This window comes from Aphelocoma coerulescens, chromosome 19 (genome assembly GCF_041296385.1).
Source record: "Aphelocoma coerulescens isolate FSJ_1873_10779 chromosome 19, UR_Acoe_1.0, whole genome shotgun sequence".
Classification (NCBI taxonomy): domain Eukaryota; kingdom Metazoa; phylum Chordata; class Aves; order Passeriformes; family Corvidae; genus Aphelocoma; species Aphelocoma coerulescens.
In genome coordinates, this window is record NC_091032.1 from 5364186 (window position 1) to 5389291 (window position 25106).

The window sequence follows — 25106 nt, forward strand, 5'->3', positions numbered from 1 at the left end:
CAGCTCAGTCAGACCTTGTCTGTCACTGTGCATCTTCTTGTGCAGAGAGCTCTGGGGTAGGAGGAGCAAGATTTTGTCTCTTATGCAGAATAGAAACAAGAGGGAGTTGAAGCATGAATTTAATATAAATAAAGCCCAAACCATCAACCTTCTTTTTGGCAAACTTCTTTTCTCTTTTCTATTCCTGCTGTTATTTATAGTATTCGTTACTTGCTCCTCTGACTTGAATACAAGTCACAGACAGATTTTTGCAGTGTAAAATACCTAAGTCAGGAATGTCATTCTGAGTGAAGGAATTCCTGGAAAGAATTGAAATACATTGTTCAGCTTGCTGCTGGGCTTCAGGAGTGACTTGGAATGCCTACAAGGTGTGCAGCTGGGATTCAAAGCACCTGTAAATGACTACATGTGTATGGCAAAATAACACACTTAGAAACAAAGCACTTGCAGCATTTCTTTTTATCTGCCTTCAGAGACACCTTAAATCTGCAAATAACCTTATCTGATCACCTTGATACCACCTCTGAACTCTGCCAGGAGTGAAAACCTATTTCAAGGTTTAAACTGTGTGTGTTTTAGAGATAACACACGACACATTTATTACAGCTTTGCCATTTTGGTCCCTTGGAACCCTCAACATTGCACGATTTCAGTTTGTTCAGCTCTTGCTGTGGTAAAGGCCGTTTATATCAGGTTTTCAAACAATGTGTTCAACTGCATATAATGAAGCCTTTTCATACAACAGAATGTAGGCCAGAGCCCAGCCTGATTCATGAAAGGCTTTACTTTGTCTGAGGGAAGTAAGATGATCGTTCTTGGAATGAGGCCTGTCTCCTTCAGGGCTGCTCTGCCCAAAGCCAAAGTCGCTTGGTTAGACATTGTTCTGGAGGCCTGAGCTTGCTTTTTTACTTCTGGATGTGGCTCTTAAGAACATGAGCTAAAGCTTTCATCTCTCTGGCAGGAATAAGAGCTGCAGGCTTGAAATTAAATCTGGTACGTGGTAGTATTTCCTAAAAATTCCCTTAATAAAAGAAAATGTGAAGAAAAGGGTATTACTGTCCCCTGTGTGCTTGCCTGATCAGCCTTAATACTTGATTATGGAGGAAACAGATTAAATGTATTGACCAAATCTTCTAAACTCCTAAGGAAAAGAGAGTTTTTATAACATGCACAACAGATTTGAAATTGAAAACCCTTGATGTTTTCCTAACCAGCAGTTTGACAGCGTGCTGCCTCCTTCACACCTTATCTTGTCTCAAGTCCCAAGAATGTTTGTCTTTTTTTGTTTTGTTGTTTTTTTTTTTTTACAAGGCCGCATTTGTCAGTAACACTTTTAAGTTGAAATGTCCCTTTAAGCAAAAATAAGATTTTTGAGCACTATTTTATTCTGCATGTTGACCATAATTTTCCTTGTGAACTGGGAAAGCCTTCAAACCAATTCCAACCAAAAAAACCCCAAAAAACCACAAACCATCAAAAAATGAATGGGACTTGCATTGTCTTTTGTACTTGTGTGAAAAACTAATTTGGCCTCAAAATTATCTTGCTTTGTCCTGGTTTTTTTTTAAATATTATGTGTTTTGTTCTAATGTAAAATTGTTAGGATGCTCTGCACAAGTGCGAGGAGGTTGTTCACTCTCAGCATTTCTTCCCTTAAGTGCCTCACTTCCATGAGCTCTGTAGTTCTCTGAAAGTATTTAATTCCATTATGAATACAGTATTGCTCTAAAGAAATGAAATATTGATTCCGTTCCCTGATGGGGCATTACCTGTATTTTGCTTATGGAAAACTGAAGCACAGAGAACTGAAGTGGCCCAAACTTACAGAGCTGGAGACTGAAACCAAAAATCCTCACCCTGAATTGTCCCACATTTGCCCCCATTTATCCCATTGCTAATCTGAAAATTATCCCAATTATCAACCCAATCGTATTTCTTGAAATTCAGATTATAATTTCTTTTTAAAATGGAATGTCTGGTATCTGATTTTGTTTGTGTAATCAAAAAATGGGTCCGTTTCTGCTGAACTATTGAACTGGGAAAAGTAGAGTTCAAAAGAGAAGAAATGTCATGTTGATGTTATCAGGTCAGTGGTGGAAAATATTGTCATAGGGAGCTTCTTACTGGCAGCAGTCATGTCTGCTTGTGCTGAAATGCCAGATAAATTGTTGTTTGTTTGGGATCTGAGGACGGAAGTGAAGATGTTTTGAGGTTTTATTTTAAAAATAAGTCTCCTTTGTTGTTAGAGGGCTATGTGAAAGTACAAGACAGCTTTATATCTGTTCCAAACCTCCATGATAGTTGGTCTGGTTTTATTCCTCATGTCCCAACACCATGATTTAGTCCCATATGAAAATCTTGTCTGTCATTTTGCAAAGCAAAAAGAAAAACCCAGAATGGAAAGAAATGCTCTTGCCAGTTACAGAGAAGCAAAATGAAAATGTGATGGTGCCTGTGTACTGCAAAGGTTGAGGAAAAAAAACCCAACAGAAGGTGAATTAAAAAACCCCAAATGAAGTAGATTTTTTGGTTTATAAACCCCAGTGATTCTGGAGCACTGACTCATGATGTCTGAATGTCTGGGCTTGCCAAGAGCCTGCACTGAAATGTGACCCTGTTGGCTTGGGCCATATATGGGAAATTTCCCCTCTGTGACAAAGGTAGGGAATCCAGGAGATGCAGGTCCCTGTCTGAAGCTTTCCTTACCTCCTGTCCTCTCAGTCTTTGGTAAAAATACATTCCCTGCAGGTTGGATCCTACAGTGATTCCATGTTCAGCACTTTCTGTTTGATCCCATGAATTGGGCAGGTTTAGGTGGGCTCTGCCATCAAAGGATGCCTGTCCTGCCTCTGTTGCTGCTTCACACAGGTGATGAAAAGGCTTGACAAAGAGCTTGAATGTTCTACCATTATATATATAGAGAGAGAGAGAGAGAGAGAGATGTGGCAATAAAGGAGAACTACCTTTTTTTTTGGATCATGGCTTTAGTTCCCAGAGACAAATGTTTACTTGAATGGTTTGTAAGCTCCTGTGTGAGCTCTTGCAGAATCTCTTCAGGATGTGCCCCCTCAACTCAGTAACCACAACCATGGGACCAGATGGCTGTTGGATTTGTTCATGTTTGTTTGAAGAAAGCCAAGATTTCAGGCTGCTTTGTTTTGGATTTCTCAGTCCTTAATGTTCTGCAGAGATTGAGGCTGGAGGGAAAGAGAGGCCCAGCAGTGGAACAAGGATGGTGGTAAAGGAACCAATGTAGAACCTTTCAGCCCTAGAAACAAACACTGCAGATGGCTGGAAATGGACTTTTCCACAACATCTGTCCCATGAATGCTGTAGAGAGTTCATGCTAGTCCTGCTGGCAGACACTGGGTGGTAAGGCTTGAACTTTCCCTCAGTTTTTGAGCTCTTCTCCAAGGCTGCAACTCTGAATTTCAAATGCTTCCATGCTAAATGGAGATTGGCACAAAAATAATATTTATGGAAATGCTTTAAGAGTATAACTTCAAAGTACCTCTCAAAGTTCCACCTGTATTAACTTCCTTCAGATAAGAGGGATGTTTTCCCTTGTCGACAGATAAGGTGACTAAACTATAAATAAACTCACTTTTTAATGGCATTACCTTTTTTTCTCAGGAACAAAACCAGTCCTCAGGTGTGTATTCAACATCCTGGACCTTTTTTTAACTGCTGACTAATTTCTAAGTATTTCTGCAGCCTGGGAGGGCAGAGCTTCCCACACCGTGTCGGATGTGATGGCTGTGCTCGTCTTTGTACGTGTGTGCTGAAGGAGAAGATCTGCAGCTGCATTTTGTTCTATTTCAGCACCTACTTTGGATTTGAATTCAGATTAATTTGGAATAGGCATAGCTATGAAATGAGTCTGCAGTGTTTGCACTTGTTACGATGTGCCTCAGTTATATACATCCTGATCTGTTTCAGTCCAGCCAAATAAAAACGATGTTGTTTCAGGCTCCAGTTAAATAGGTTAGAGGTTGCCTGCCACTCTGCACAGAGCAGTGGTGCCTCCAGTCCCCCTGCATGTACACTTCTCCACTTGTAATAAATTCCATGGGGTTTAGGTTGATTTTCTACCAGCAGCTCCTGGAATAAGGTGGGGTGAAGAGTAGGTTTGGCATGCAAGGAAATTTGAGGCTGTATTTTGATTTTGGAGGGGTGAAATTTAGAAGTTTCCTGGTTAAAAATAAACCCATAGCTTGGCACGACAAGTAATTTCCAGGATTTCTAACTGGTGGTGTAATTTATCAGCAGACACTCTCAGTTTGGGGTGCCTGGGACACAGTGATAGCCCAGAGTCCATGGAGCTTTAGGGCCAACTGCAATCCCAATTTCAGGGAAACTTACTGGAATTCTGGCTGATTCTGTCCAACCTCCAGTTTGAGGAGCTGAAGCTGGGATAATGCACCTCTCTCTTCTCCCTTCAACTGCCCCCATATGCTTGTGCTTCATTCCAAAGATGAACTGTTGGTGAATATGTAATTAATCCAGTTGTCATAATGAAACAAGGTGTGTAGTTGTCATCACAGGCCTTTGGGGCCAAGGATTTCAATGGAAATAGCTTGATCACTTTTTACCTGAAGTTGGGAACTTGAGATGTGATGAAAATGCAAATTTATATCCTTTCTTCTCCCCTTTTTTCTCCAGCTCCCTGAATTCCCCCATTTAGGAGAAGGGTATCATTAAACCCTCTGACAGTGGTTACCTTCTTCCATGGTGAAATCACCTTCCAGCAGAGGGGATTCAAAGCTGTTCCGTGGTTAAACTGTGGATCTGCTCCTGTTTGTTTGCAATACCCAAACACTGAAGTCACTTAGTTCACAGCAGTGTTTTGCAGCACAGCAGAAACTTATTTTCAGCAAGGTTCTATTCTGGGCATTGTAAAATTTGGTGAGAGAGGGAGGTATTTGTAGTGTGGAGAGGAGGAGGACTCCCTGAAAAGCTCCTGCTGTGCCTTTGGAGCCACTTTCTGGCTTCCAGGTGGGCACGCATCCTGGAAAGCTCCCCCAGCTATTGCCATGTGGCTGTCATGGAAGAGTGGTCTAGGTGGGTTTTAGGATGAAATCTGGATGGAATGGAATAACAATCCTTCCTGGAGTAGGGCTGGTTAGGGAAGCTGCACAGTTATTTAAATGTTCAGGTTTTCATTGAGCAATTTATTGCTGCCTATTGCAGTTACAGTTTTAGCAATGACCCATGCAGCTGAATCCAAGAAAACCTGTGAGGATAGGAATGAACCTCTTTCTCCAGAATGAAAAGGACTGGTTGAGTTGGTAGGGGATAGTTCAGGATTCATGGACTGCTCCTTGCTGATGTTTTGGTGGAGAGCTTCCACCTTCAGTGACACTTTTGGGTGTGAAACTAAGGATAGAGACACACATCCACCCATGCAGGATGCTGGGAATGGTAACAGAGCAGTACTCTGGAATCTTACTTCTCCAGTCTCCTTTCTTCTCCTCCTGACTTGGTTCCTGCTATATATTACAACTGACTTAATTCAGTCTTGCTGATGAATATAAACCAGTGTGAGAGAGCACAGCAGCTTTTTGAACTGTTTTTGAGCATAACAGGAGAGTGGAAGGGAGATAAGTCTGAGGTCACAGCACATTCTTTGGGAAGAGGTATGGGACTAAGGAATTGAGATAGACTGGGTAAGAAAAATAATTTTCTAAAATCACATGATTTCATTAATCACTTTGTTTTGTTTTGTGTGAAATTGCTGGAAGAATGTCACTAACTTGCAAAGGAAAAAGGCAGTTGACTTTCCATCTTTGCTGATGTCTTGAGACCTAATTACAGTTAATAGCAAGAAGAGCTTTTTATCTAAATACTTTTTCAATATATAAAATGCAACTTTGGGTCAAAATAAACAGCTTATATTAAAATAATACTCAGCCCAGGTATCCAGTTCCTTACAAAACAGGATTTCCAAGCTTCTAATGTTAAAATGGGGGAAATTTGGTATTGCTTGTGCTGCAGAGGAAAGTGGGCAAGGGTTGAGTTTGCAATTCCAGGTGCAAACCTGGGAGTCAAGTAAGGTGGTGTCTGTTTTGAATTAGCTTTCTGGGCAATGCTCTCTAAATCCCACAGCTTTCTAAAACAGTTTTCTCCATTTTCAAATGGGAATTGCAGCTCTCTAGTTTCAAAGAGGTGCTCGAAGCTGAGCTCCTTTGTGCTTGTAACAGTGCTGGTGGGATTTCAGGTGGAGATCTGTTTGTAAACCTCCCAAACAGCATCAAGGGTTGCTGGGAGTAAGCTTGCAGATTACTCTGAGCATGCTGATAAGCACTGGTACAGCTGCAAAATGCTCTTAGAATACCTGCTGGGTTTTTCTCATGTATATAAGAACTCATAATTTTCCTCTCAGCTAAGCCAATTTTCCAAGGGCTTACCTGGCAAATGCGTTACTCAATGTAAACCAGGTTATAGCAGCATAAAAGGGGCTTTGTCTGCACGATGGTTTGCTCTGTACCACGCAAATGGGAAGTGACTTTTGTTGCTTCTCCGGGCTCAGCACTAATTGAAGGTGCTGGCGTTTCAGCAGAGCTGTGTGTGGCTGTGCTGAACGCCTGCAGCCCCATTGCAGCTTTTTCCTGCTCTGCCTTGCACCCTGCCCCAGCAGGCTGCCCTGTTTACTCTCTGCTCTGTGGTAAATGGATGTCACTTCCTTCATTAAAATGCTGGTGCGTGGCCAGATTCCCTTCCTTTGGGCTCGCACGCTCGGAGCAGCAGCGCTGCCGAATCCAGCTGCGTGCCACGCTCCAGGATCTGCTCCTGGCTGGATTGTTGGGATCTGCTGAGCCTGCCGAGGTTCCTGAGCACACACACACAGGCTTTTGGAGGCATCTCCGAGGTGGAGAGGCACAGGTGGAGCTGTGTTGAAGAGGGGCTGAAGATGGAGTATTGCTGGAGAGCACAAGCTGCGCTTCCAGCCAGGGACTGTGTGCATCCCACGGGGAAGGTGTAGCCAGCGTTCGGAATGGGGTGCCAGTGCCAGCCTGCGCTGGCCAGTGGAAGCAGCCTCTGGACATGAGGATGTGGATGCTGTTCAAGGGCATCCCCTGATGTGCCTGGCAGCACAGGCACTCCTGGATGCACAGGATCCTGACCAAAAGGACACAGAAATCCTGGACACCCTGTTCTGACTGTGCTCGGTGTGGACTGACTGAGCACTCTGCCTTTGTAGCTGACCAGGGTCTCGCCTGAAGAGTTTTAAACTGACATCAAAGTTGCTGATCAGACTGGTGAGCAATTAAATATTTGTCTTTGTAAGGATTATTGCTGTTGCATACTTAGATGATTAGAGATGGGAAATGTCTCCAGACTTCTGGAAGGCACAGAACAAAATGAAAAAAATGTTTCCTCCCTCCATAACACAATTTCTTGTGTCTCTCCCACCTGAACACTTCTGTTTCTAGCTGTGATCCAGTGCTCATTTTTTACTCATTTTTTCAAGGTGTGCATGCTGTCACCTTGGGCACAGGTGAATTAGTACCTTTACTCATAAACATATTTTTTCCTATTCCTACATAAAAATCTGACATTCTCAATCCAATTATTTTATACAGCAAATTAGATGTGCATTCCTTGTGACAGATTTGTGTCCCATCCCTTCCTTTTCTCCTGCTCTGTACTGGTTGAGACACCACGTCTGCAAATGTCATGCTCAGACTGGCAGCCTGCTTCCTTCCCTTGTCCCTTCTGCAAGTGGCTCATTTGCTGACTTTTCCAGCTGTCCCAACATATGGCTGCTCCCATTTATCATAATTCAGGTCTGTGCCTGGGACAAAGGCTGATAAAAATAATACTTTGTGCATAAGTGGCGTTTGAGCAGATTATTCTATAGCTCTGTTATCAAGTAAATACTATTTTTTGACCTAACTGTGAATTCAGTTTGTAAGTGGTAGGTCATTAGTGGAACTAATTTTAGCAAGGCATTTCTTATCAGTGCAGGTTTGTTGAAATAAAAAAAGAAGTAAATTGTAACAATGAACAATTGTGCAACACTATTGATGGGGCACCAAGGAGATTAACTCATTAAATACTACAACCCTTTCAAACAACATTCATCAAAGTGAGATCTGATTCATTTTGCAGGGGCTACAGCATGGATTAATAACAAAAATAGTAATTTTAAAAGTGAGCTATCAATATGAATATTTTAAAGCCACACTACCTTTTTCTGGCCTCTTGGCAATTTCCTTGATCTTGAAGCTCTTGGAAGTGGCAGGAATGAATGATTTTTTGAACAGCATTATCCCAGGATTAGTGTGTTGTGTTGAAAGTTGTGTCTTACCAGGGAATGGGGCTTTGCTGTTGTGGAGGACACACAGGGGATGCCAGGTTGGACCTGTGTTGCTGTAGAGCATCTGTAGCTGATCACAGCAGGTTCTGAAGGCAGTAAGAATGTTCTGCAGTAGCAAGGAGGGTGGTCTCTAAATGGATGAGGGGCAAAGAGCAGCTGGATGGTTCAGGGAGCTGATGGAAAAGCAGCTCGTTGTGGTGACCAGAGCTCTCTAAAGGAGGAAGTGCAAGGGCAGCTCTTGGGGCTGATGAGCAAACAGCACTGCAGGGAAGCCGGCCCTGGCAAAGCTGCTCGCTTGCATCTCCCTCCCTTTTTGGCACCCAGCTCCATCTGCAGTAGCCTCAAGGGTCATCAGCCCTGATGTTCCAGCGGTTAAAGGCCTCTCAGGAGCAGAAGTACTTGTTGCTGTGGTTTCTCCTCGTGTGGGAGTAAAATCAACTGCTTCTGGGAGCTCAGTTCCTTTTGATCCCTTGATTCAAGTGTCTCCTTGGTGCTACTGCATTCCAGCTGCTGAATTCCTGAGCAGTCACGAAAAGGAGCCAGACCCAGTCCTCGAGAGCTTTATTATACAGAGCTGGAAGCTCATTGATTCTGAGATGTTCCTTTGCTTGCTCTAGTCCCTTGTTGTTTGTACTCTTAGGAAAATAAAGGCAGGTTTTATGTTCAAACATAAACCACAGTTCCCCTCTGCAGCCACAGCCTGCCCTTTGATGAAATCCAAATAGCACGTGTAATAAATCCTGTGTGCAGGCAGTGATCCCTGACAGTCCAGCTAGCAAGGTTATGGCAGTGATACTGCATATAGAGTGAGAACCTGAGTTCAAACACTTTTTGAAATGAAGATGGAAAGTATAAGAATCCAGGCCTGCATTATGAATCCTGTCTTCAGCTGTGTATGGGAGGAAAACTTGGACATCGCTGGTATTTCCTTCAGAATTAAATTAATACAGAACTCGTGGCGTTGTGTAGAATGTGTTGATGAACAGGTGATGAAAAGAATCTCACTCTCCTGCTTAAATTCAGTGGAGAGAGTCGTGGCATGCACAGCTTCATACTGGAAAAATAAATAAACAAATCGCTAAAAGCAGTCCAGCAGAGCAAGGTGGAGTGCTGGCACCACTTTGTCCATGGCAAACAACTCCCTGCCATTTATTGGATTTCTTCTGGCTTTCCTTAAAGCAACTGAAGAAAGAAGATGAAACACCCCCCTTCCCAAGGTGTGCTGATTGCCATGTGGGTGGATGTGTTTGCAAGTCCGGGATAGATTGTTTGATCTTGTGTCTCCACCCTTGATGAAACTCCTTCTCCCTTTGCCCTGGCAGATGCTCCAAGCACAACGTGCACTTAGGATTTAGGGCAGGTGGTTTTTGGCTGCCAGCAGTCACTGTTGGGTGCCTGCCACGGAGCTTCCAGTTTGCCAAACCCAGCTCAGCTGCGTGGCTCGAGCAGTTGTTTCTGTGGCTCCATTAGCCACTACAGGCACCCTTGTCCAAGGATAATGCTGCTATCAGTAGTGCCTGTAATGTCAGCCATGCCAATAAGTCCACATCTTTAATTCAAGATGTTGCTTGAGAATTCCTGAAATCCTGTCATTAAGTTTTCCAAGCTGTCACACTGTTGTTAGTCAAGTTACTTTAAGTATTTTCCCAGCCCTGAAGCACAACACAGAGGTAGCTCTTTCCACTGGCTGGTTCTTTTTGTCTGGGCATTAATTTGTCCCTTTGGTGTAGCTGTGGAGCTCCTTGGGTGCAGAACAGCAGCTCCTTTGCAGGGGATTGACAGGGTTTGCCCAGAGCAGGGCTGTAGTTCTGCCCCTCAGACTCTGCCACATCTGTAACAACCATCCATCTATGCAGGAAATGAGCAGTTCCTGGATGGTGCTGACCACGTACCTCTGGATGGGTAACAAAATAAATAAGGGAATAATTTGGCTGTAGCAAACATTTTAGAGTTACCAAGGAAATTGTCATCCTGAAATTCCACTGCGGCATTCTGCTTGTAACTTTGAGTCCTCTCCCAGTGGCAGTGCTTTTTGTCTTGGGTCTAAAGCTGATCCTGTCCAGAACAATGGAAAACTCCTCTTGAAGCAGCTGCTGAATCTTACCTGTATTTCTTGTTGCTGTCTTAGTGCAGCTGTAGACAGCTACCAGAGGTGTTTTAGATGTGTGCTCCTTTCTATTCAAGAGCAGAGATACCTTTGGAAAAATGTTACGGATCAGAGGACAGTCCTGGTTATTAAGTTGTTTGTTTATGGACATTTCCCTTCCATGCCTTTATAGTTGAGCAGGATTAAGGTTCTTCTAAAGCAACGTCTGAGCCTTTTGTTGGCCTTTTAATTCCTGGCAATCACAGAGCTACAACCCTAGCTGAATGCTGAGCTCTGTCTTATTTTATCCCGGTTTATGCACTGCCTTGTGTTTTTCTTCCCAATGCTTGACATGTTGCAATGTTCCAGAGTGAATTAGTAGGCTGTCTTTTTTTAGGAAAACAAAGTTTTTGGGGGCAGGCAGTAGCATTTGTGTATTCTGTTATCGTGGGTGGCCTTCAGCTTGCAGGGGTCCTTGAAACAGGAAGGGAACTTAACTCTGGATGCAGTTTTCCACTGCTGTGGAGGCTGTGAATGCTTGTTGGACTGTGCAGCTTTCATGTTGTTTAGATTTGTCATTCCTAGGAAGAAATTAAACCTCCAAAGAGCATAATTTCAAGTAGAAATTCTGTATTTTCTCAATAGAAAGGCTCTGTTAACTTGTGAGTGGGACAGAGAGCTTGGCAGTTAATGTGCAGAGAGAAAAAGGGTAATTGTTTCTTTTATCTTTGCCATCTAAAGTGCGTGTTTGATTGTAGGGCAAAGCTAATACAGATGGATGATGGATTATTTCTGTTCGTGCAATGCTTCCCTCCATGTATTTATTGGGATCTCATTGCCAGCCTAAGTGCAATCCACACTATTTATTGAGATCTGGTTGCTAACCCAGGTGTAACTCCCACTGCAGCAACGTGCACATCAGTTACAGCACGAATCCATGTCGTGAATGTGGAGATTTTCACTTAAACACTGCAATGTGCTGAGCCTGCAGGGAGGGCTCCTGGCTGAGCTCACACTGTGCGATGTGAAAGGCATCTGTCCAGGACAGCCGGGACTCTGACCAGCCAAATTCTGCCAGGTTTTGAAAGCATTAAATATGCCACTAAAGCAACAGATACTGGATGGAACAGCACCAGAGTGCAAAACCTTCCCAATTCAACTACATCAGCCCCAAAGATTTAGCACAGCTTAATAAAAAGAACATATTATACCCAGTAACCTTTAGGATTCATACCAGCCCTGTTCCCTTGGGAATCCGGAGTTTTACAGTGGCAGTACTTACTGAGTAAAAAGCAGTGAATTGGCTGTGCAGCTGAGAGATGTTGCATTTCCAGAAGTTTATAAAATCAAGCAGTTGCTGAACACTATCAGTGAGGGAGCTTATTTTTAAGACATAAAAGAAACAGTTCAGGAACTCCCATGTGAGAGCAGAAATGCAGAGGAGGCAATTTGTATTCAGTTTACCCGTAAGTGATGACACATGGTGTGTGCTCCAGAAACTGAATGCCCAGATGAATTCAGATTTCTTTGTAAACTCCCAAAAGCAAGTTTCTAGCCGTTAATTTCTGGAATATTGCTTGCTGCAGAGGTGGTCTCAGAAGAATTTGGAACTGAGCATTTTATACTGGACTGTGTTGGGATTTTTGGTAAGTGTGTGTGTGTGTGTATATGTGTGTATATATATATAAAATTTGACTTGAAAAATAAACAAGTGATTTTATGTCTCAGCTGCAGTTGTTTTCCCAAGCAAGTTACCAAAGCCAGTATTTGATTCTTTTTACGTTATTGACATTGACCTGCTGTGATGATTCAGCTTTATAATGCTGTAAATTCAGCTAAGAGCCACAATATGTGAATTCAGTGGCTCCACTGTCCTTGCTTTTATTTTATCTTTTTGGATTTATAGCTGTAAATCTGTAGAGGGATTTAGGATAAAGCTGACTAATAGCCATCTATGATCCTGCTGCTGATTTTATTTAACTGTTCTCTGCCACGTCATGGGAGTTTTTGTGAGTTCATTTTGTGTGTGCACAAAACCCAAAGTATTACAGCTGATGTGAAATAGAGCCAGCCTGTTACAGCAAACTCAGAATTTGATATAGCCAAGTGGAACATAAATGTTATCTTATCTCCACTGTAATCTCTTAACTCTATGAAATTCTAGTAATAACTGTCCTGAACTTTATTTGTCCCTTCTCACCAAAGCTGCATCGTGCTGGACTGGGCGTGTGGGGTTTGTGTGCACTTATGTTGGGGTTTAGGATTCTTCTTTTTTTTTTTTCTTTCTCATAGGGAATTTTCTGCCATATGTCGCTAGGAGATAGTAACGACCGCGCACTTAACAGAGACAAAAGAAGTTGCCGTGCTCAGGGGAGGAGGGCGCTTGGCTTGGGCTCCTCTTGTCTGAGGGTTTCTCTCGGAGGGGCGGAGATACCCAGAGAATGGGGGTGGGAAAAAAGGGGCTGGGGCAGTCCGTGGCTCCCTTGCTCTCTCGGCATTCCGAGGGGAAGGAGGCTGCAGTCCCTGTGGGGAGAATCCACCACGGCTGCGGGGTTCTGCCTTCTGCTGCCTCCTGCCCTGAGTGGAGCTCTGCTCGCTGGAGCGGCTGTTGCACTGGGCCCTTATTAACACCCTGCCTCACTAAAAAAGGGACTTCTCACCATCTGCTCGGGTTCCCCAGGGGAAACCCCCGAGATCCCCTAGCCCTTTTCCCCTTCCAGGGACCCTCTCTGTCTGCCGTGTTGGGGAGCCGGGCTGTTGCTGCTCAGCCGCCGTCTTTCCTCTGCCTCTGCTCCGGTTTTTGGCTACGCTGTAGCCCGGCCACCCCTGCCTGCCTGTCCCGCAGTTCCAGCACACATCTCGTCTACCAGCCCGGGATTTTGCTCCTCCCTGCCGTTCCAGCCTGCTCTTCCCGAGGGTCCGGCCGGACACCGGGATCGGCTGCCCAGCGGTTTGGGAAGCCTTTGCTGTTCCCGAGGGTCCGGCCGGACACCGGGATCGGCTGCCCAGCGGTTTGGGAAGCTCCTTTGTTCCTTCCCGGATCCCAGTGCTCCGGTGCCGCTGCTCCCCGAGCTCGCTCCGGAGCGCCCCCTGCAGCCGCGGGGGAACCATCGCACCTGCCCTGCTCACCGGGAGCCGCCAGCGCCCCTGCCGGCTGCGAGCGGAACTGCACCCGAGGGGAAATGGTTCTTTGGGTTTCCTGGTTTATTCTTTCCTCTGTCTGTTGTTGCTGCCACTGTTGTTGGTGTTTGCCTTGTTATACACATACACACTAGTAAAGAACTGTTGTTTTCCCATATCTTTACCTGAAAACCCCCTTAATTTCCAGGTTATAATAATTCGGAGGGAAGGGGGGTCATATTCTCCATTCCAAGGGAGGTTCCCGCCTGTCTTTCAAACCAAGGCATCACCTCGGCTGCCAGCCTGTGTCCCGTGCCACCTCTGACATGTGGTTTTTCCCTGGCAGGTACTATGTGGGCGAGCTGCTGTAACTGGTTCTGTGTGGATGGCTCCACTGAGGAGATGCCACCACCACCGACAGCCCGAGCCCAGGCCTATTCCAACCCCGGCTACAGCTCCTTCCCCTCTCCCACTGCTTCTGAACAGAGCTGCAAAGCCTGTGGGATGCACTTCGACAGCTCCTCCAGGAAGGTGAGTCCAGTGCCTGTCCTGCCAGGGGCAGCTGCCTTCAGTAATTTAGGAGAGACACGCATTATTGCACATATTCTCGGCTCTGAGGACATTTCACGTGGGAGAAGACAGCTCACCTTGGTTCTGGGTCTTCAGTCATTCTGTCACAATTAACAGGCATCATTAAATGACTGGAAATCCTTCAGCAGACTTGGCTTTCCAGATCTCAGTGAAGAAAGCCAAACTGCTGATAATCACTTGAACATGAGTTATTAAATTTCTTATTTAAAAACACTAACATCCTTTAAAAATAAATATTGTGGCAAGAAGTTTTAATTGTGTTTATGCTTTCAGTAAAGGAAGATCTTCCTGCCTGTTTTTCAAATTACTGTTGCTCAAACTACAAGTGAAGTTTTTTTGAGGGTGTGTGTAGAACTGCTGAGCAAAAATAGCCCCAGACCAAACCCAAATCTGTTTTATCTTACTTGTAAACTTGATTTGTGGGTATAATAAATGCCAAAATAATTGCTACCACAAGACTTTTAATTCAACAGCAAACCCTGCCTGAGGCATTATTTGGGCATAGTGGGTCCTGTAATGTTCCAGTGAGGAAAATTGTTGTGTCCACACTCTGTGGCTTAAGAAGTGTCAGATCTATAGTTACTGAACTTAATTATGTGAGAATTTAAAAATAATGGTGAATTCTGGCCACAGCCCTTTTAGATTATATGGGAAAGTTCATAAACTGGTTTTCCTTGCACTTTTTTATTCATGCATGAGGACACACATCTGAAGAAGGGTGAGTCTTGGCAGAGCTGCTGCTTTCTACTCCCAGGACAACAGGGGTGGTGATGCATTTTTGCACTGACAAGTGCAGTTGCTTCAGGAATCAAACTCTGGTGATACATTTTGGACTTCTCCTGGTGCTGGGTCAGCTGCAATGGGGCCATCCCTGCTCGTGACTCTCTAATGTTGTCTTTGACATTGTCCTCATTAAGCCACGTGTCCTCAGAAGTACTTGCAGAGAGAGTTACCCTGGATCCAGCACTTGCTGTTGGGCATGATTGCAGACAGTGGATAGAGATAATTCTGCTTCTGAAATGAAACCATTTCAGGCAGTTGTGAGCTCAGCAGCAGAACCACAGCCCCATTATCCCCAGTATTTCCTAAAATACCTGTTCTATATGAGCTGCCCTTAAGAGCAGCGTCTTGTTCAGAGCCATCACTGCCTCCAGGTGAACTCTCACTGGGGAGAGGGAAAGCTCTGGTGCACAAATTGCAGAGGATCTGCTAAAGCTGTTGAAAACATTCCTGCCCTCAGCAGCTTCCCCCTTTTCCTGTGGGAGCTGCTCTCTGTTCCTGTGCTTGTGTCTGGCTGCTCCCACTCCAGACCTTCAGTGAAGCTGAGTCTGAGGTTCTGTACTCCAAAGGGGGCTCCCAAACTCCCCTCCCACCTTCCTGCTGCCCCAGCTCCTGAGCAGTGATCTCTGGGAGTGACTGGAGCCTGGTAGCTGCAGGAGGAGCTGCCAGAGCTCATCCCTCAGGTCTCCCGAGGGAGCTGGAAACATCACTTAGAACACACTGGTGTGTTTGTAAGCTGTGGTAATTCTTCTGTGCTGTTGCTATGGAGGGAGAAGTGTATGAAACCTCACTGTGCTGCAAGGAGAGCATGGAAAATTGCATTCTCTCCTGGGAGAGGCAGCACCTTTGAACTCCAGTGTCCAGTTAATGTTTATTCTGAAATATAGTGGATAAAAATTAATTCCTTCTGCACTGGTGACCACCTAGATTGCTTAAAAAAAACCCCAAACCCAACAAAGAAACAAACAAAAAAAAACCATTTCAGGGCTGTCTGATCATCCTGGCTGTGCTGTCAGTGAGCAGCAGTCAGACGTGGCCTGACCTTTTAGGAACAAGTTTTAATGTACTACAACATTTGAAACTAATCCTTCTGAAGAGCCCAGTGCCTTGAATCACTGCTTTTTCAGTCAGAGTTCAGTGAAGTTGTAAAAGCTGCTTGATGCTGAAATGTGGCCCAAATGTCCACATTTAAACGCTTGGTGCTCACATACAGGCTGGGGAGGTTTTTTTTTTCTCTGAAGATAAATCCTAATGCTGAGCTGCTAAGTCAGAGACATGCCTGGGTTTATTTTCACTTCCCAAATGTATCCTTTGATAACTGAGGCAGGCTGTTATTAGTGTTAATTGCAGGAACATGTTTGATAGAACTGCCCGTGTGCTGTGTTTGCTTTGTGATACCTAAAGATGGGAGTGCTCAAGTAGGGGTTTTCTGGCAATACAGGGGTTCCCTTTGGAGCCAGTCTGGCAATCTGCAGGGTATGGGGAGGCTTCCCCTGCCAGAGAAAAGTGGGGGTGCTTGGGGGTTTTGGGTTGTTTTGTGCAGTTTTTGTGTTGTTGGGGCTTTTTTCTCTCAATTCTTCTGATTGCTCCCATGTCAGAGATGAGGGATTGAGAGGGGCAAGTGTTATCAACAGGATTATTTTCCACTTCTCTGCCTTTGTGGATTTGTTTTGTCCCCCTGCTCTAGGGACACACAAGCATCAGTTCCTGTCTCTGCCCTGAAAATATGCAGAGGAACAGGATTGCTCCTGCAATCACAGGGTCACAAAAAGTCAATTACATATTAATGGTTTTTATAGTGATGAAGTTAAGGAACACTCCTCAAAACTGGATGTTCTGTGGAAATGGCCCTTCCTGCCTTGCTTTGTGATTGGTGAAAGTCACTTTTCCTTGGCAGGCTCCCAAACAGCAATTTTGAGATGAGGTTTCAAGAGTTTCTCTGTGTGGTAGAAATGTTCATGTCTTAAAATGCTTGAGCAGGAAATTGGGATTCTTTCCTGTCACTGTGAGTGTAGTACAGGCTGTAAATGAGAGGCCTGGAGGTGTTAACTGGAGAGCAGGGGGGGTTCCAGGCTGAGAAGGGGGTCAGAAGGAGCTTTTGTAAGCAAGTAGTGTATTTACACCCTGTGAAACATGAGCAACATCTGCTTTCTTTCAGCTGGGAAGTTAGAGATGTTTTTCAACCACTAGAAGCAGTTCATAAACCAGTTTTTTTTGTCTTTGTATTTATTACTCCTCCAATTCCACCTGTCTATTTTTCCTTGCACAGCTCTGAAGGATCAGGTTGTCAGGATTTCACAGATGTGCTTGGCTTCCCTGAGACTGTGACTTAGCATTTTTAACCAGCACTGAAACCACTTTTTTCTCCCCTCAGGACTTTTTAACAGGCATGTAATGTGGCTGTTCTGCTGCTATTCCTATTGGAAAATGTAGAATTTGCCTTTCCAAAGGGTTAAACAGTCAAGTTTCTGCAGAAGTCAACACAGACTGTGAGTGCTTGGAACTTCTGAAAATCAAGCCCTGCGTGACAAGATCAGAACAGTATCAAATAGAAACATTTAACAACAGAATTTAATCTGTAAAGTTTTTAACTGTCTGGGGCATAATATTTCCAAAACTTCCAACGCTTTCTGTCTAGCTCTAACTGGTATAAAGTGTGTGTATTGTTGTCACAATAGGCTATTTTTGTATAAATAAATATCAGATTCTTTGATGTCTGTCTGACCTTGCTGTTCCCTGTCCCTCTTATGGTGAAACAAAGAAATTCATTCCATGATTGCAGCAAATTGGAGGGGGAAAAAAAGGGGGAGGAAGGTCATTCATAGCAGGTATTTATGAAAGAGAAATGTTTTTAAGTCGTTTCCTCCTAATGCTGGAGCTTCTTAATGCACAGAACAATGTGCACAGCTGGCTGGAATTCACTTCCAAGTCTGCTGCCTCAATCTCCTGATTTCCTCTGGCTTGGACTGCATGAGCAGGTGCAGAAAATTCCTGGCACGTGAGGGAATCTTGTAAGGATATCACGTTTCATTCTGGGTAAATGGAGTGGGAATGGGGCTTCTCTAAGAACTGTGAGAAATCTGGGGATTGCTCAGGGATCAATCCTTGTCCTTCTCTGGGAACATGGGTAACTACCTGGCACTTTTTCATGAATGGGCAGGTTTTGGTTGTGCTTTAGGAGCAGCTGCTGCTTCCTTGGGCTCCGGACGGGAGGGAAGCGCTGCCTGCGGCCACCGTGTCCCGCTGGCCCAGGGCATGGGATGGGTCTGATTCCTTCCCCCTCTCTTTCCCAGCACATCTGCTTGGACTGTAAGAAGAACTTTTGCACGTCCTGCTCAAACCAGCCCGAAGGTGGGCCCCTGCTCTGCCACCTCTGCCAGCGCTTCCGAGCCACGGCTTTTCAGCGGGAGGAGCTGATCAAGATGAAGGTGAAGGACCTGCGAGATTACTTGGCACTCCACGAGATTTCCACAGAGTTCTGTCGTGAAAAGGAGGACCTGGTATTCCTGATCCTTGGCCAGCAGCCTGCAATTACCCAGGAAGATCAGATAAGAACAAACACATTTAATACCAGTGCCCATGGACAGCAAGACTTTGTGAGTCACCCCCCAACCAGCCTGGCCACTTCTACCTCACAAGATGAGCCCTCAGTGTCTGCAGATCCCATCTCAAGTTCAGAAGCTCAGGAACACCAACAGGTACAGTCTCTGGCCAGAACCATCTTTTGCAAACTCGTTCATCTCTATTTTTGGATTAGCTACTGAGATGTTGCATGTGGTTTTGCTGAGTAAAGCTGTCACCAACTTTGATGTGCCATTCTTTATGGAATTGAATTTGGTGGGCAGTGCTGAACATATCGAGCATTCACTCTCAGGACATCACTGCTCTGGCATGTGTTTTCTCTGGTCCTCTGGTCCACACTTGCATTGCCACAAGATGCTCCTGTGACTGCTTCCTTTGGTACTTGCTGATGACTTCTGGCACTTGTTTGTAGGTGTAATTAAACAGTTGATACTGTTCTTTAATTCCTGTGCCACATAACAAACACAGTCTAAAGCAGTTCTGGAGCTGGAACTGATCAGAGATGATGGGGGTGGGCGAAGTTTTTGGTATCTCCTGCACTCAGATCAATAGAAGACAAACCCCGAGTCTGTTGCCAAGTCTTGGTTTATGATGAACCTGCAGTTCTGATGAACCTTGGCAGGGGCATTTGAGCTTAATTATTTTTTATTGACCTTGCTTTGTTTGTCTTTCTGCTCTCTGCTAAGGGAAGTTTACTCAGTGTTTGACATCTGCTCCTTGTCTTATTACAAAGTTAATGGGTGTATTCAGTTCCCTGTGGATCAGAGCTGTGAAAAATGTGTGTACCTTGTGCTTCCTCAGCAGATATATCTAGTTCAGAGGAAGAGTTCTCCTGGGAGAATGTTTTTTACAAATCATTAAAAGGCATTTTCATTCCCTGGTTTTCTGGTTATTGCCATTCCAGTTTTTACCAGCTCTGCTGTCTTCCCTCACTGCCCCATGATACATTTCAGCTTCTTGTCTCGACTTGCATGACATCCTGCTGCAGTTCTGGCTCTTTGATCCTGATTGTTATTCTTGTGCTCTGTAAATATTAACACTTGGATGAGTAGGATGGTAACGTTACAGTCTCTTTGTCAGTCAGAAACCAGGGGGAACAGTGGCTCCTGCAGGTGAGTCAGCTGAAATTACACTGCTCGTTTATCAAGTGTTCAAAGCAACTGTGCACCTTTCCTTCTCTGGCCCTGTTGCTGCTGCTCCCTCACTCGGTGTCTGCTGCTTGCCCACTCCAGAACTCACCCGAGGAGGTGTTTTCCTGGTTACTGTGAAGGTCTGAGCTGTGTTAGAGGAGGGTTCTACCGAGCCTTGCACTGAGAGCTGTCAGAGTTCTGCCATGACACCCCAGCACAGTGTGACATCAGGGAAGGGCTGCATATACACACATACAAATTTGGTGTATAAATCTGGTCTGCTCCTGATCCAGCCTGGAGTTCTGTCCTGGGGCTTTAAAGGTTCAGCTTCAGCAAGTGTTGCTTTGTGTGATTGCTGCACAGGGAAAACCCTCTGTGAGTATGCCTGGCTTGTGCCTTGTCCAGCCCATGTCCTTCCAGAGGTCAGGGACTGCAGTGACACTGCCCTGGAGCTGAATTCCCTCCAGAAACCCACAGCTGGTGAAAGCTTTATTTCCTCTTCCAGGCCAATGGCCATGTGCCTCCGAGCCCAGCCTGTGGAACAGCAGCTGAGAATGCAGCAGAAGAAGCAGCAGCAGCAGAGGACGAGACACAGGTTTGTGTGTCCTGGAATTGGATGACAGGGAATACCAGGTTTCCTAGGCTGGATTTGTTACCAGAGATGAACAGTAACTGTGACTGACCAAACCCAGTCAACCCCTTCTGTGGCATCATCTTGTCCTCCACTTACAGAAAGAATTGGTGTCACTTGGACACCGTAATAGAAATTACTTAGTTCTATCTCCAGATTTGTTTCTGATGGAGGAATTCACAGAGTAAGCAGTGCCTGTACATCCAAACCTGACCTCCTGCTCATGCACATGCTGAAAGTCGATTGAAATTGTAGTTCAAGGTGTTGAGGGCACGAGTGATTCCCTGTTTGTTCCCTCCCAGTCTACTGACTCTGAGGATAACCTGGTGCTGGGCAGGAAGGCCTCTCTGTCTGACCTGACGAGCATCGGGGACATCAACGCGCTCTCCGTGCGACAGCTGAAGGAAATCCTCGCCCGCAACTTCGTCAACTACAAAGGCTGCTGTGAGAAGTGGGAGCTGCTGGAGAGGGTCACTCGTCTCTACAAAGAGAAGGACCTTCAGCATCTGGGTAAGAAACGTAGCAAACGTGTGCCTGTTTTCCAGGTTTTGCCTTTTTATGGACAGCTGTACTAGGAAGTAGAACTCACATTTCTGGTGCAGCAGAGTGAGGAGGAAGGAGGGAGTGTTTTGTACAGAGTGGAAGGAGCTGAACTCTGCTCAGCAATCCTTGTAGCTGTTTGAGGAGAGAGTTCTGGATGCTCTGGACAGGGACTGCACTGAAGCAGCAGCACGAGGGCTGTGCATCCTTCACCTTGCTGTTGTGCATGGCCCTGACAGATCGCACTGGGCACTGCCTCACCCTCAGAGCAGCTGGTGGGTGGCTGTACACGACTGGATGTGCTGGGATGAGCTCTTACCTCTTGGCTCATGGTACCTGACAAAGCCAGCAGGGAAATGCCCTGCCCAGGCAGGAAACTGCCACCAAAGAGCAGCTGGGAGATTCAGGGCAGTGCCTCCCAGGGCTGCCCAGCTGTGGGTAGCTGGGGTTTCACTCTCTTACCACAAGTCTGTTCCTGCTGCACATGCTGGGCCTGCACAGGTGGCTGTGAGGGGACACAGGTGCATAGAGAATGTATCTGGCCTGATCTTCCAGGTGCCAGTTTGCACTTGCAAGGGATTTCTTAAAAAAGACACATATTTGTAAATACAAGAGAAACTTACTTTAGCACTTTGATTTCATATGCTTCTTTCTCAGTGCTGTCCAAAGCAGTGTTGTTCTCTTAAACACATCTCTCTAGGCTTTGTCCTTTATGGATGATTTGGGGTTATATTCTTTCGTTATCTTGTGCTTTTGATGCAATTTATCCTTTTACTTCACTCACTGTGTGTGTCTGTGCTCAGCCATTTGGTGATTGTGTAACAGCAGAGGACCTGGCACAAGGGGCTGCTGCAGGTGCAGCACTGGGAAGCCAAACTTTGCATATGTTCCAAGGCTGTCTTAACAGTTGACACATCCCTTTGGATCCCTTATCTCTGGGAGGCTTTAGCTGCTGTGTAAGCTCTCTATAGGAGAAGTTTCTTGCCACTTGTTGAACCTGTCCTGATCAGAGCCCCAGCCTGAGCCTCCCATGGGCATCAGCAAAAAGCAGTTTTGGTTTAGCAACTCCCTCAGGGTTTTCAGCCCCTGCCTGGTAACACTTCTGTCCCAGATTCTCACCAAAGCCCTCTCTCTTCTTCTGTTGCAGTTTTGGACACTGACGATCAAACTGGTGAGTGAGATCCTTAATCATGGAGTTGTTTATTGGGAAAAACCCTCCAAGATCAAGTCCAACCAGCACTGCCACAGCCACCCGTAAACCATGTTCCCAAATGCCACATCTGCATGGCTTTTAAATCCCCCCCAGGGCTGTTTATTCCACCACTGCCCTGAGCAGCCTGTTCCAGAGCTTGACAACCCTTTTGAAAATGGGTATTAGGAAAAATTTCTATCTAAACCTCCCTGGCACAACTTGAGGCCGTTTCCTCCTGTGCTGTTGTTTGGGAAGAGAGACCCGAGTTGCTTCATTTGCCTCATCACTGAGAATCTCAGTGGTATTTGTTTCCATCCATTTTTACACAAATTAATGTGTAAAAGCTGAAACTTCTGCTCCTTGCCAGCTGCTGGAGCAGCCTCAAGGGGAATTCCTTCGCAGACCTCATCCCTTAGGGAATCCCTTCAGCAGAGCCTGCTCGAATTGCACAAACCCACCACACCTCCCTTTGTCTGACCCACCCGTGCTCTCCTGTCCCCTCAGGTGCTGCTGGGCCCCCCAGCACCGAGGACAACCTGTGCAGGATCTGCATGGATGCTCCCACCGACTGCGTGCTGCTGGAATGTGGGCACATGGTGACGTGCACCAAGTGCGGGAAGCGCATGAGCGAGTGCCCCATCTGCCGCCAGTACGTGATCAGGGCCGTGCACGTCTTCAGGACCTAAGGGTGGCTGTGGGGTCAGGGCTGCTGCTGCCTTAAAGCCTCAGTGCTCTTAGGAAAAGGGCCAACAACATCCCTGCAAATAATTACTTTGGAGATTAGCAATGGACCCCGCTGCAAGGGAGGGAAGGAGGAAGCCTGGGGAAAACTGCTCTGCTCAAGCCATGCCCGACTCTGCTTGTCCCACCATCGTGCTTTACACCACAGTGCCTGGACTCCTTGGAGCTCATTGCCAGCAATCATTAACCACCTCCATCCTAGGATATTTTGAGGACAGATGGACACCCAGCTTTCCACCAGGAAGATCAGCTCCAGAGGCTTTGTATTTTCCTCCGAATAATAAAAGTGAACTGGGATCTCAAAAAGTGTCCTTTGTTTTGCTGCTCAGGCTACACCCAGCAAGAAGTTGATTTTCAAAGATTAAAATGTCACTGTGCTTGTTAATTTTATTTTTAACTTAATGTAAAATTGTTATGCTTGCAGGACAGGCAGACCACCCCTGCTTTCCCTAATTCCAGCCTAGTGCAATTGTGGAAAAATGTGTAATTTTTTATCAAGGTTGTCTTTGTATTAATGGAAACTGTCAGGGGAGGGAGGCTGGGAAGGCTCAGCCTTGCCCTGTGTGCTGGGTTTGTGTTTCTGTGCCAGAGGGAGGTTTCTGGTTTGATTTTGTCAACTTTGACTTCACAGCACGTGCCAGAGGTGGGGCCTCAAACTGAACTGCCCTCACTTGCTGAGGGAGCTACAAATCCAAGGCTTGAGTCTTCCCCAGGGTTTAGTGAGGAAACCACGCAGCTGCAGAGCCGTGAGGACTCCACTGCTACACAATCATATTTAAGTACAGGTGATGTTTTCTTTTTTTAAAAGGGAATCAAGAAAGAAAAGCCTTTGTCTCCCTTGGATCCATGAGCAATCTCTGCTTCCCCCATCCTCCCCAGTGCTCAGTTCTACAGTTCTGTTACCTTCCACTGCTCATCAAAAGCAATTTATTTGTCCTTTCTGCTGGTGAGGGTGGGGAGGAGGGAGTCTGTGGTCTGATCCCTGACAGCTCTCCTGAGCAGTGTGTTCAGCTGCAAGAGACTTCCTAGAGAAGTCTGGCAGTTCATGCTGGAGGTGATTGTAGCTGGTGTATTTTCCCCTCAGTGGCCTGTAAGCATGCAGGGCCCTTGGCTGCTGCACAGCCAAGCTTCAGCATCCTGCTGCCTTGAGTGTCCATCACCACGGGAGTGTTCCCTCATCCCAAGGCAGCTGTGAAGCTGAGCCCGCCCTGCTGCAGAGCTTTCCGGGCTGCCTGTGGGGAGAGGGGACGGCTCCGTGCTCAAACCTGGCTGGCAGCAGAGAGCAGCACAGGCCCAGCATCCCCCCAGCTCCCGAGGCACTGCAGGGCAGCCACAGGGACAGCTCCTGTGCAGTGAGTGGGAAAGTGTCAACTTCACCTGGGGTGTTCTTGAACAGGGACAGTGCCACGAGAGCAGCTCAGCTCAGGGAGCCAGGGGCTGCTCTGGGAGCTGCAGCCAGAACAGCTCCTGAGGTGAGAAATCCATGGCTCAGGAGGCAGCAGGAGAAACACTGCTGAGGTGGGCTCAGAGCTCCACAAAAATGCAGCAGCTGCTGCAGTTCACTAAACTCAGCATTCTGAGTTCTACCTCTGTCCCTGGTCAGGTTGTTCTTTAATCTTTGACTTTAACAGGTTCCAGCACAAGAACAAACTGAACAAGTCAGTGCAGCATGAGAGGCCAGGTAAGAAGTGACTCTGCTCTGGAGAGGGCACAGGGAGCTCAGAGAGCTGCAGCAACACACAAAGTGCTGAACAGCCTCATTTGGGAAATTCACTGTGAAAATTCACGTTGTCATATTCTTCAATAAACTCAGGGCTGGGGGAATTCAGCAGGAAGATGATTCCCCTATGGATAGATGTGCTTTTCCTTGTAGAGGGTAGGCTTATTTTCTACAGCAGATAAATCAAGCTGCAGATCAATGCCTGAAGTTCTAGGGATGAAAAGATCCACCCACCCTGTGACTCCAAAATGTGCTTTGTGAAGGGAGGACTCTTCTTGCTTCCCTTATAAAAATGGATCCTCTACTTAGGGATATGAGTTTTTAAAGGAAAATCAAAATTTGGAGGAAACTGATAAATGATCCAAAGGAATATAATGTTCTGAACTAATAAATGGAAATATTTATGTGCTTTATGGACACTGTACATTGTTTAAAGATTTAAAGAGTTAATATCCTACTTGAAAGGGCATGTTATTCACTATTAAATCCTCTGGTACTATGATGGTTAAACTTACTAGTTTTGGTACAGAAGTCTGGTTTATAATTTTATAATAAAGGTGAAATGTGATTTAGTTAACTTTGTTTCTGACTGTTACAAGCAGATAGAGCTACTGCTGAACCTCAGCCAGAAGTTGGGATCCCAGGTGTTTAAATGTTGTTATTGGGGGGGTAC

The 25106-nt window shown here is 45.7% G+C and overlaps 1 protein-coding gene across 4 annotated transcripts in view; it reads left to right on the forward strand.

Moving 5' to 3' along the window:
* Window positions 1–25010, forward strand: part of RFFL (ring finger and FYVE like domain containing E3 ubiquitin protein ligase) — a 31146-nt gene extending 6136 nt beyond the window's left edge. For 2 of the 4 annotated variants that reach the window (XM_069033021.1, XM_069033020.1), the window contains exons 2-7: window positions 13873–14057; window positions 18191–18595; window positions 20115–20204; window positions 20543–20750; window positions 21928–21951; window positions 22477–25010. In XM_069033021.1, coding sequence (XP_068889122.1) covers window positions 13878–14057; window positions 18191–18595; window positions 20115–20204; window positions 20543–20750; window positions 21928–21951; window positions 22477–22658 — 1089 coding nt within the window. In that variant the 5' untranslated portion in view covers window positions 13873–13877 and the 3' untranslated portion in view covers window positions 22659–25010. Of the gene's footprint in view, window positions 1–4728; window positions 7260–11646; window positions 12053–13872; window positions 14058–18190; window positions 18596–20114; window positions 20205–20542; window positions 20751–21927; window positions 21952–22476 lie in introns of those variants that run through there. The other 2 variants (XM_069033018.1, XM_069033019.1) reach the window with 2 other exon arrangements.
* Window positions 25011–25106: the final 96 nt, after the last annotated feature.